This window comes from Silene latifolia, chromosome 3 (assembly GCF_048544455.1).
Source record: "Silene latifolia isolate original U9 population chromosome 3, ASM4854445v1, whole genome shotgun sequence".
NCBI classification, from domain to species: domain Eukaryota; kingdom Viridiplantae; phylum Streptophyta; class Magnoliopsida; order Caryophyllales; family Caryophyllaceae; genus Silene; species Silene latifolia.
In genome coordinates this window covers 122708381-122720152 of record NC_133528.1, presented here as the reverse complement: position 1 = coordinate 122720152, position 11772 = coordinate 122708381, and the positions used below count along the sequence as shown (strand labels likewise).

Here is an 11772-nt window from a genome sequence, read left to right as displayed (position 1 = left end):
AGTCATGTATTCCTTATCGACTACAGGAGTATTTGGACCGTCTTACAGTAAGACGACTATACACAATAGGCTACGCGTAGGCCTTTGTTATGTACTTTTTTATTTTTCAGCCTTTGGGGTAAGTTTCAATATTTTATTAATTCTACTATTTTGTTATAAGAAAATATTTACATTACTTTCATGGTTATTAGATGTTGGATCTCTACCGTCTTAGGATTTTAGAGGATGACAATGTTTGCAGAATTTAACGATTGTGCATTCATCATTTCTATTTATACAATCTTACAGTTGAATTTTGTGTCGACCCGACCATAACACTCCTATTTTAGGCTAGAACATGCAAAACTCCCTAAAATAGGTATTGGCTGACACACATCCATATCCGGGCTTGAGTATATAGAAAGAATGCATAAGAGAAGAGAATGACTAATTCGGAATTTTTTGAAAAAGCTCAGGAAGTTCATTAAAACAGCATGGCTATACAAAGGTTACTGAAAGAATTCAGCATTCGAATTGGTGATGTGCATTTCGACAGCATGACTATACAAGACTAACCTAGTACTCTTCGTCCTCCAGAGTAGATTTAGTGATGGGGATTGACCATCTTCCTAAATGAGCAGTATAATTTATGCATCTAATGATACCTTTTCCAGTCGGTCCGTCAGGGAAATCGATGACGCTTATACTACCTTCATCCAGATGGAAAGATCCCAACCAATCTTCGCTCAAATTCAGGCAATGTGTCATTAGAGCAATGTGCAGAATTGGATGTCCTACTGCAACCACCACTTGCTCTTGTTCTGATGAATTAGATAGCTCCTTAATTAAACTTTGCCACGCGTTTTCTGTTTGATCCCACAGTGGATTTATCACACCGTCCTCGAGTCCATTGAGTGAAGACCCGATAATGGAATCCATAGCCAAGTTCTAAAAAAGGATGGAGAAGAAGAATAACTAAGCCTTAGTTGAGAGGTAGTATGTTGAAAGACGTGTCGTAATAATATAAAATGAGAGACCAACCAATTCAACTAAAATCATATCCCATTTAACGCATTAACATACTATAAAGTATGAACTTAACCAGAAACAACAACCCCATAATACGTCTTATATATGAGAATCGGTGTGGTCCAAATGATTTAGGGTCAGCTAAAATTAATCAAGATTCTTTAACCGCTTAAAGCTAGACATGACAATACTAACCCGAGTTGAATAAGTCAACTGGAGACCAAAATGAGCTCTACCGGAAGTGACCAAACAATATCATACACTAGACCAAAATTTACCCTACCCGAAATCAATAGAAGTTAACTGATGCGAATGTCCCATTTGCCAAGTCTATTTACAGCTGGGACATTTTGGTCCTGAAAATGTCCTAATTCCGAACGGGAAGAGTTAACTATACAACAATTGCTTTTGCGTAACTGAAACCACATTAAGTCCTAAAGTCATTGTACTAGAAATCTTACTTGTTTTGATTGGCCAAGAAAGGTTTCCACGGAAAGTTGTTCCATTTCCTTCACATCCACATAGCGCGGCACACAATCAGCACCTAAGCAATCTGCAGCTTCTTGAACCTGATTTAAGACAGTGTGTTATCTACTGCAAATGTAATAAACCTAGGAAAAGAAAATGAAAAGGAAGATTAATACTAAGAGGCTTACTTGAGATATGATCTTAGCTGTTTCAGCTGAGGCCTTTCTTGGGCTGCTAACTACTGTGTTCACTTTCAAATCAAGCAATAGCTCTGCAGTTTTCTGTGCCTGTTTCATTCACAAAAGAATTATGTCATTTGATAAGCATCAAAGGGATGGACAATTGTTGGTTGTTTGATTCATTACACAAAATCATAACGCCTGGAAAGTAGTATTTCTCATTCTATGTCCATAAATTGACACATACTTCCTCGTTTTTGAAGGATGTGGAATTTCTCATTCATTATCATATGTTTTGTGACAACCAAACAACCTACTGTTAGTAGAATGCCCATAAATTGTAATTCCAATGTTTTTTCTTAGCAATCAAGTAACCACAAGATTATGAGAAGGTACAAGTCACCTGAATGACACCAAGCATGTTCATTGGTTGATCCCCAACCTGCCAAAAAAATTAACTCAAATTTTAGATCTAAAATAATATTGAAATTCCACCCAAGAAGATGTAAAGTGTAAAGTAAGTTGATCAGGGAAGTGACTTATAGGACATTAGGACATTCACCAATTCTCATTGAAGACGGAGACTTTTTGTCACAAGCTCAAAACGGGCCAAATGTCGTCATTTTAACGACAAAATGTGACCATTTTAATGACAAATTATTATAGCTTAGGAAATTGTTCTGGTAACTTTTTAGGTAAAATGGTTACATTTTCGTCTTAAATGGGTCACATTTTACCTCGTCTTCAGCTTGTGACGAAATGTACCTGTCACAAGCAAGACGCTTTGTAAATGCACACCTCAAAATGCGAAAATATAGAAAAGAAAAAGTAAAAAACAAAAGGGAGTGAAACATAATACAAAAGAAAGTAAACTTAAGGTTTAAAAATCGAAGTCCGGATTTCTTTTATAAAAACTTATAATTTAAATCGAGAATAAAGATTAAAACGATTTTGAAAACCGAAGTAAACTTAAGGGTCCGGAAAACCTTAAAAGTGAACCAAGTATTAATATATAAGAAAGCTATTGGTAAAAGGTGTAATAAAACCGAAAATAACAAATACATTTTTAAAAATTAAATAAAAAACATTAAATATTTCAAATAACGTCAAATACTAAAAATCCACATGTATCATTTCCCTTCATTGTGCTCTCTACGTCACCATACCCTCATCAAGCCCGAGAAATCTCATATCGTTCTCTATCACTCTCAACCATGTCTGTTTTGGTCTCCCTCTACCCCTAGCAACCTTTTCTGCTGCCCAGGTCTCCAATCTCCTAACTGGTGCGTCCATAGGCCTCCTTCTCACATGGCCAAACCATCTTAGTCGGTTTTCCATCATCTTGTCCTCTATTGGCGCCACTTTCAGCTTTTCCCCAATCACCTCATTCCTTAATTGATCTTTCCTTGTATGGCTGCACATCCACCTAAACATATGCATCTCCGCCACACTCATCTTTTGAACGTGACAATGTTTCACGGCCCAACACTCGGAGCCGTACAGTAAGGCAAGCCTAATTGCCGTGCGATAAAATTTTCCCTTTAATCTTTGGGACATATCTTTATCGCATATCTTTGGAAAAGGCAACAATGGAAAGAAGACATTCAGTATGCGCATACCTCTCCACTGTTCTCTGATGTCCCGTGACAAGCCAGGATGATCCGACTGCTTGCTTTCCTACCCGCAGAAGTTCCACCAGCTATGGGTGAACCCGGAGTCTGCCATAAACAAAATTAATCTCTACTAATCAGAGGATAGAAAAGTAAAACAAAAACTAGCACTCGCAGAATAGCTTATGAAATTTAAGATAATTGCTATGCAACTAATATGCAAAATTGCAAAGCTATGTTGTGAAATAAAGGGGTACGCCAAACACAGGTACTGATCCGAGCTTTATTAAGCATGAAAACAAAGAATGTCTGAAGTTCCTTGGTAAAGCAATCATATGATGCAAGTCTTATCCACAGTCTTACAAGCAAGTGCCTCAAGGACCTTTCACCCGCCTAAGGTGGAGTAATATAGTTGGATGTACAAAGTCTTATCTCTATGTCAGACAATACACACTTAATATCTCAGAATGACTCGTGCAGATAATTGCGTTGTTCGATTGCTGCTCCACAGCACCAGAAGTGCAGTCATAGAGTTATTTTTGCTTTACTCCTTATTCCAAAAGCACCAGAAGTGCAGTCATAATGAGTCTTGGCCCTATTGGAATCAGAGAATATTTCTTTCTTATTGTAATTGCTTCATTATCACTAATATGACCCCAAAAAATTGTGGAAGACAAAAGAACATTTTTCATATCGAACATTAAAACATTATTATTCAAACACATCTGCACTTACACAACAAACTTGACCACAGAAATGAAGAGTAAGAGTATCAGCAGTTTAATGGTTAAGTCTCAAAAAACTGAATAAGGGAGAGATCTATGTTAAACAGGTCCTTGTACCTGGTTCAAACGATTAAGGCAGATGTATGGAGACCTGTCCTCAGGCCGAGGTATGAAATCCAACACACTTACACCACAGTTGCTCTGAAGTAGCACTCTGAAATACTCGGTTCCCAAGCCTGATAGTTTGAAAGACATGAAGAAGGATTAACATAAGCATCATACTGAAACATCAGGCACAAACACAACTAGACCGGCAAAAAGACATGACCTACATTGGCCTGAGTCCTGACCCAAACCCAACAACAACGGCCTGAAGTAGACCCAAACCTGAATTGACAAGACCCTAAGATGACCAGCCCAGTAACTGCTTACCTAAAAGACCTGAACTGACCCGTACATGGAATGACCTAAACTCGTAATGACCTGACCAAAATTGTACTCGAATAACCCATTTGCCTGGTCTAAATTCTAAACTCAACAAGACTTCACAAAGTTACCAATTGCTGTTGCAACAAGTGCTTGGTTCACAGCATTATGAGCAACTACAAGTACAGACTTGCTTTGGTGTTCTAGGATCCTGTCCCAGCAACTTCTCGCACGTGCCCATAACTCCCTGACAGGATAATGATCATCTATCACAAAGTTCGGAGCATCAACTTGCCACTGGCGAAAAGCAGGGCCAAACTTCTCCTTTCCCTCGTGTTTTAAAAGTCCCTATAGAAAATCAGATGGATCAACAGACCATTGCAGAATCCATTTTACAGTAGGTTGTCGCCCTAAGGAAATTGGAAAAGTTAACTCAACTTGAAAAGAATACAGATCTATTTCCCTCAGATCAGTATCCGGGATCATTGGTGCATCGCGGGTACCCCAAATAATTTCAGCCGTTCGCTTTGATCTAGAGAGGGGACTGCATCAGGAAAACAAAGTCCTGTCAAGCTCATTTGGTGAGTGAAAACGGACTAACGTGACAGGTTAAGAAACATTGAGAGCCTTTAGAATTTTGGGACACAATTATTCCAAATAAATTGTGGCACGACTTAAGAGCCCAAACATGTCTCACATCATAGCTCCTACATTCCGTGAAACACGAACCACATTCATTTCATCAGAGTAATAAACCTTCTTGTTACCCTTTTATTCTTTGATTTACTCATTTCAAGCTTAATCCTTGATTGATTCGTTTCAAGCTTAATCCTTGATTTATTCATTTTAAGCTTAAGTACCTTCATGATTAAATCTAATAAGGAAATAACTCCTTAAACAACGCTTGCACATGCCTCTTAGAAACAGATGAACAAAAAATTGAAACTCAAATGAAACCACTTTTTTTACCAGTTCGACCAATATTTGGTTTGTTGGAGATTAGACACCAAACATTACATAGATTGTTAGATACCTAGATGAACTTGTTCGCTCCTATGCTACTTGAACTCATTTTAGAGCAGACACTTCCAGCTCCAATAGCACCAAATATGAATATTTGGACCAACATAGCAAGATCCAACGGGTTTCGAATACTAAAGATACACCCAGACAAAATCATGATTTATTCATTTCAAGCTTAGAAGCTATATTATTTTGACACTTCAGTTTGGTTGCGGAATTGCGCTATTGATGTGATACTGCTTGTGATCAACAAGACACTTGGACACTTATTTTATACCAAAAAACATTTTATATCATAAAATTGATGCATAACATAATCTCGCAAGATGATCCGAGTGGCTGAACAAGTAACATCAACCCCTGCTAATAACCAAATCCAAACACAAGCACATAATTTTGAAGCTGCAACACAGTGTTAACCATTTAACGGTCCCATAGACATATTCATTTACACCCTAGTTTAGTTTAAAGGTCTAAGAAATTTCTTTACCTACTAAAAGAACTTGAAAGCTTGGAAATACCCTCAAGTTAAACATCTAATGAGAACAACCGTGATTGAGATAATGGATTATGCTAAAGCATTTCACACTAGTATATGTTAGAATATAAAACCGATCAATGTGGCTAGCTCAGTTTGTAGTTATAACACATGTAAGTGGTTTACAAGCAATGCGCTTCAAAGGTAGCGGTAACGTCTTCATCCACAACTCAAATAACTAGGTACATGTACATAATAATATAACAATACATTATAAACACAACAGCAAACCAGATTGTCGCAATGTCGCATGTTTTGATTGCACAAATTCCCACTGACTTAGTGATTTTATTTTTCAAAACAAGCTAAGAACGAGGTGCCGGTGTATAGGTCTAAACAAGGCATGATTAATCTTGACACTGAATTTTAGCAACATTTTACTCTACAAAAAGTGATGCATATGTTCCAGCTTCACCTATTTGCCTTAGACCTATGACCTATCATCAGCCTTGAATTCCTTATCAACTGATGAGCTGAGCAGCTCGAAATCCACAATTGACATCATTCCTTGTAATTTCTCCACAACATTATTCTCAAATTAAGCATTCCTATAATTCAACTACTTCAATTCACCTCATTTTTATCCAATTCAATCCAGATTTTTAATTTGTTCAACACTAAACCTAAATAATACAAAATCATACACAACAATAAAAAAATCAAATCAATCAAACAAACAAAAAACCGAAGAATAAAAGGAAGAAAAACCTAGTGAAGCAAACATCAAAGGAATCATCAAGAAGCATTTGACGAGAAGTCTCAGCTTGAGCCTCGCCTTTCGGAGTAAGTACCGAGAAATTGGAACTCCCTTGTATTCTTCCCTCAGCATTCCACGTGCTTTGCCCGTGCCTCACCAATACCACTCGCTTCGCCGCCTTAATCGCCGGAAATTCAACCGATAATTCTCTCTCCGCCGTCAATGTCGTCGCGGATGATCGAATCTTCCATAGTTTAGGGTTAGTGGAGTATGAATAATAGGGTTTTTTGGTGATGATTATGAATTGGAGTGGAGATGGTGAAAAGGCATGCATTTTGGTAGTTTTAAGTGTACTGGTTCAGTTGTTCTCTTGGGATTTTTCGCGGTAAATTTGGAGGATTTGTCTTCCATTATTCTATGGTTACCGTTGCTCATGCCTCATGGGCGTTATCCGTCCTTGGCCGAGTCATTCCAAAATATCTGAGTTTAGAGGTGCCAATCACATTATTGGACTTGGTTTTACTTGGGATTTAAGTCGGTTGAAACTCGAGACATATCGGATTTGGATTGTTTCATAGAATAATTTGAGGACATTATTAGTTTATATTTTGTCTGGCTTATTTTCAGCTCACTTTAGTTTAGCTTCGCTTTATTCAATTCAATTAACTTTAGTTCAATTCACCATTTTCGTTTAATTCAGTTTAATTAAATTTCAACTTGATTGATTCAAATTTATTTCGATTCTTTTTTTTTTTTTTTTTTTTTTTTCAAAAAAAATTATCATTTCATTTAATAAGGATGAAATTATATGAGTTTTGCAAAAACTATCCAATATACCAACAAACAAACTAGGAGCATAACCTAGCTACAATAAAACTATACTGATTGTGATTTTTCCACATCAACATCCGCACAGACACTAAGAATTGGATCCTACGGACAATGTTGGCACCAACATTCTTCCTTCCTTGAAAGATTTTGACATTTCTTTCTGCCCATAACTGATGCACAGTAGCAGCAAGTGAGGTCTGAAACCAGACTTGCTCCCATTGTCTATGCTGTCTTCCTGTGACCACTATCTCCAAAATCTGCTGCAGACTACCACCAATGCAATAGATGCCCATCCATTGTTGTATTTTAGTCCAGACTTCATATGAGAAAGGACATTGAAAGAAAATATGGATATGAGTTTCCAAAGCACCCTCACACAGAGCACATCTATTTATAAACCAAAAGCCTCTTTTCTGCAAGTTATCAACAATAGTAAGCTGCTGCCGAGCTGCAAGAGAGCAAATAAACTTGTGACTAGGCACAATCCTAGCATGAACAAGGGCTTTTGTCCAAGGGCCAGCATCATCAGCACCTCTGAAGAAGACATAAGCAGCTTTAACACTAAACTTATGTCCAGAAGACCAGCTATTCAGGAACATTTTGACATTGTTTTTTCATATAGGAATTTTACTCTTTTACATATACTTTTTCATAAACGTTCCATTTTGTACCAAACCAGGTTATCGAGATATCTTTAATTTTGACTTGTACAAATTATACGCTTTTTTTATGGGACACCTGCAACCTTTATCTTTTTAGGGGCTGCGCACTACACAAAATTCCGAGCATACGTGATAACTTACAAAGTACGCATACCAGGGTCCAGGTCAGCCACTCATTTTACCATGCATCGTGACAGCTCAAAGTTTAGAAGTAAGAAGCATAATCTCATACTCCCTCCATAAACCTGTTTTTTTCGCGGTAAATTTGAAGGATTTGTATTCCATTATTCTATGGTTACCGTTGCTCATGCCTCATGGGCGTTATCCGTCCTTGGCCGAGTCATTCCAAAATATCTGAGTTTAGAGGTGCCAATCACATTATTGGACTTGGTTTTAGTTGGGATTTAAGTCGGTTGAGACTCGAGACATATCGGATTTGGATTGTTTCATAGAATAATTTGAGGACAGTATTAGGTTATATTTCGCTGAAAGATTCTCACATTTCTCTCTGCCCATAACTGATGCACAGTAGCAAAACGTGAGATCTGAAACCAGATGGAAAAGAAAATAAGGTAGTTTATATTGAATAGGAAGGAGTATGAAATGCATGACAGACCATATAGACTATGACATGCCAAACATGTCATGGATACCAGTTCCTCAAATATACCGACTCGTCGAATCGTCATGACCAACAACATGCAATGTGACTCACTCAATGCAATTAAATGACAAAAGACTCATTTTATAAATGTAACACCCTTATCTACCAAGGAGCCTTAATAAGACCTTCCCTAGCCGATAAGGGCGTTACCATGTCGGTTGCCGAGGATAGTAATAATCAATTGTCGATAAAAGAACGATTATATTAAATTTACAAGCGATGTAAACAAAATAAAGATACAACTCGTGACTACTACCAACTATGTGAAACTATCTCTGCCATGACTCGTGGTAGACTCGTCCCTCCAAGCACCCAGCTATGATCCAAACATCAACCTGTTAAAACCGACTGCTCACCATAGTGGATCACGGTAGGCACAACACAAGAAGACAACATGATAAGTGCATATTTTATATACTTTCATCCCCTATATTAGCTCCATTTTATTTGTCATTTAGCACTTATCATAGTGTTTTGAGCTAATATTTGTTATTCTAGTGCATTTGTTTGTCTCCACATGTTTTGTAGGATACTTAAGCTTTTTGGAGCTAAAATACTACAAGATGAGCTACTAGAGTGCAATGGCTAAGCAAGACCAAATATTGGGCTATCATGGAGTGTTTGCATGGGTTTTTCATGAAGAAGTTGATGGACTAATGTGTGCAATACAATTGTTGTCAACAAACTAAAGTCAAGCCCAACTTCAAGTCCAAGTCAAGGTGGAAAAGATAGGATTCCAAGCTACCTAGGATGCCAAGAATTAAGGTCTTAACCGGGTGATTAATCGCACAATTAATCACCAACATAGGATTCTCCAAGCAATTAAGAGGAGAATTAAGGCAAAGGAGCTGGAAACACACGACCCCGATCGGGGTTGCATGCCTCTTGGCGTTTACGTTATGTCCTCCTCTCCTATAAATAGGAGAGGTATTCCTAGGTTTTAGGCATCCAATTTTTACGTCCAATTTTAGTTTACAATAGCCTTAAGCATTATATTTCTCTCAATAGTTTTCATATTAGTTTACAAATTAGTTAATCTTGTAGTTCTTCAAACATTTGATACTAAGTTATTTCAAGCTTTTGGTTATACATTGTTCTTCCATGCAAGTTCTCTACTTTTCAGGTATTTCTACTTATAGTTTATATCCCTACATTTCTATTTCAGTTTATACATAGTTTATAATTAAATAATTTGTTAGATTACTTTAGTTTAATTCTTCCACATGTTAAATCAATTAGTTTATATAAACCATACAATTATGTTCACCATTTCTCTTAATTTAGTTTACAATTTACATTTTAGTATGAGTAGCTAAATTTCCTAGTCTAAGGGCTAGGGGAGCCATGCATAAATCAAGTATATAACATGATAAAATAGATTAATAATAATATTGATCATATTGCTTCTATCACATGCTTGTGCCACAATGTTTAATCTTTGTTTAGGGCCCTCTTCAATTGATTAAGTTTGTTTATTCGTTCTATAAGTCGAGAGGCACGGAATTGAATTAGACTAAGCACGTATAGTAGGACGACCTAGTCATGGACGAGAGTTTCTTTAGGACCCGGTCTAAGGTTGACACTAATATCGTAAGGTGGGTGTCTTTAAGCCTAAGCAATTGACAATGTTATTAGTACCACATTTATCATGATCGTATATTTACCCTTGCATGTGTGACCCGAACCCCTTAGACTCACTTTTATCATATAATTTACATCATTATTGTTATTAATCACCAAACAATCAAACCAACCCAAATCGAAATCGACCTTGATAAGAATCTACCCATAGCAATTCACGACATAATTCCCGTTTCCTTGTGGTTCGACCCCTATTACTACATTAATTTGTGTATAGGGAATTTTATCTTTGCATAGGTACGCGATAAGCCTATCAAATTTTGGCGCCGTTGCCGGGGAAACGGTTTTGTTGCTTATTGAATTGTCGATTTTTATCTTGTTTTTCTTTGTCTTGGGGAACACTTGTTCCTTGAGACCGTTACTTATCATTTTCCTAGAAATTTTTGTCTTATGCCCAGGTCCTCTCGTAGTGGAGAATTGCTTTCACCGGATTCCGAGCCCGAGAAAACCTTTAGGAGAAGACGACGATTTTGGAGGGAAGTGAAAGAAGCCACTTCTCCCATCCAAGTTGAAAGTGCTAGAAAGTCTTACTTAGATGATCTAGAAGCCCTTGAAGAGGAGGAGGTTTCTTGTTCATCATCTCCACCACCATCACCATCTACTACCAAAAAGATGGTGAGACTTTTCGATCACTCAAAGCCCACCGCGGCTATGCTTCCGGCCGGAATCACAACCACTCAAATCACCGCGCCGGACTTCGAGATCAAACCGGCTTTTATTAGCCTTGTGGAGAGAAAGCAATTTGGAGGAAGTCCTTTGGAGGATCCCAATTTGCATGTGCAAAACTTTTGTGACTATTGCTCCATGATCCGTCAAACGGGCGTCACCCAAGCCCAAATAAAGGAAATACTTTTCCCTTTCTCTTTGAAGGACAAGGCCAAGCTTTGGATCAATAGCCTTGACCGCACCACCTTAGGAATAACCAATTGGGAGACATTGGCTCTTGCTTTCTATCAAAAGTTTTTTCCACCGGAGAGAACTCAAACTTTGAGGAGCCAAATCACCGGATTCCGTCAACAAGCTCTTGAGAGCTTATATGAAGCTTGGGAGAGGTACAAAGAGCTTCAAAGGCAATGCCCACATCATGGGCTAGATGATTGGTTTCTAGCAATAACATTCTACAATGGATGTTGTGCCGAGTCGCAAAGGATTCTTGATTCCGCCAACAATGGGCGGTTTGATCAAATTGACACCGATCTTGCTCATTCCACGGTCGAATCTATGGCGATCCATGACGCCCAATATGTCAATTCCCGAGTTGTGCCATACGAAGGTAAAGAAGAATCCTCTAACAACTCCG

General features: G+C 37.8%; 2 protein-coding genes and 1 non-coding gene across 3 annotated transcripts; all 3 read right to left on the bottom strand.

The window, feature by feature from the left end:
- Positions 1-234: 234 nt before the first annotated feature.
- LOC141647949 (putative 2-carboxy-D-arabinitol-1-phosphatase) lies at positions 235-7168 on the bottom strand. Its single transcript, XM_074456329.1, has 9 exons — positions 6686-7168; positions 4855-4960; positions 4548-4764; positions 4108-4226; positions 3275-3373; positions 2059-2097; positions 1665-1763; positions 1470-1577; positions 235-927 (listed from the first exon to the last, which is right to left on the bottom strand). The coding sequence occupies exons 1-9, from the start codon at positions 7006-7008 to the stop codon at positions 556-558; spliced, it is 1482 nt and encodes a 493-aa protein (XP_074312430.1). The 5' UTR covers positions 7009-7168; the 3' UTR covers positions 235-555.
- A 354-nt stretch (positions 7169-7522) lies between these two features.
- Positions 7523-8104, bottom strand: LOC141649615 (uncharacterized). The gene has a single exon (XM_074458299.1). It carries the CDS (start codon positions 8102-8104, stop codon positions 7523-7525), a length of 582 nt encoding a protein of 193 aa, XP_074314400.1.
- A 3352-nt stretch (positions 8105-11456) lies between these two features.
- On the bottom strand, positions 11457-11563 carry LOC141650813 (small nucleolar RNA R71). Its single transcript, XR_012546827.1, has one exon. It is a non-coding gene; the product is annotated as a small nucleolar RNA R71 (small nucleolar RNA).
- Between the last annotated feature and the right edge of the window lie 209 nt (positions 11564-11772).

What these genes read in the sequence shown, in the direction of transcription:
- LOC141647949 (XM_074456329.1), bottom strand. Translation starts at nt 7,008, where the DNA reads ATGCATGCCTTTTCACCATCTCCACTCCAATTCATAATCATCACCAAA. An exon ending in CAGCTAAGATCATATCTCAA is followed by an intron (nt 1,578 to 1,664) that starts GTAAGCCTCTTA and finishes GTCTTAAATCAG; the next exon opens with GTTCAAGAAGCTGCAGATTG. An exon ending in TTCTTGGCCAATCAAAACAA is followed by an intron (nt 928 to 1,469) that starts GTAAGATTTCTA and finishes ATCCTTTTTTAG; the next exon opens with AACTTGGCTATGGATTCCAT.
- LOC141649615 (XM_074458299.1), bottom strand. Translation starts at nt 8,104, where the DNA reads ATGTTCCTGAATAGCTGGTCTTCTGGACATAAGTTTAGTGTTAAAGCT.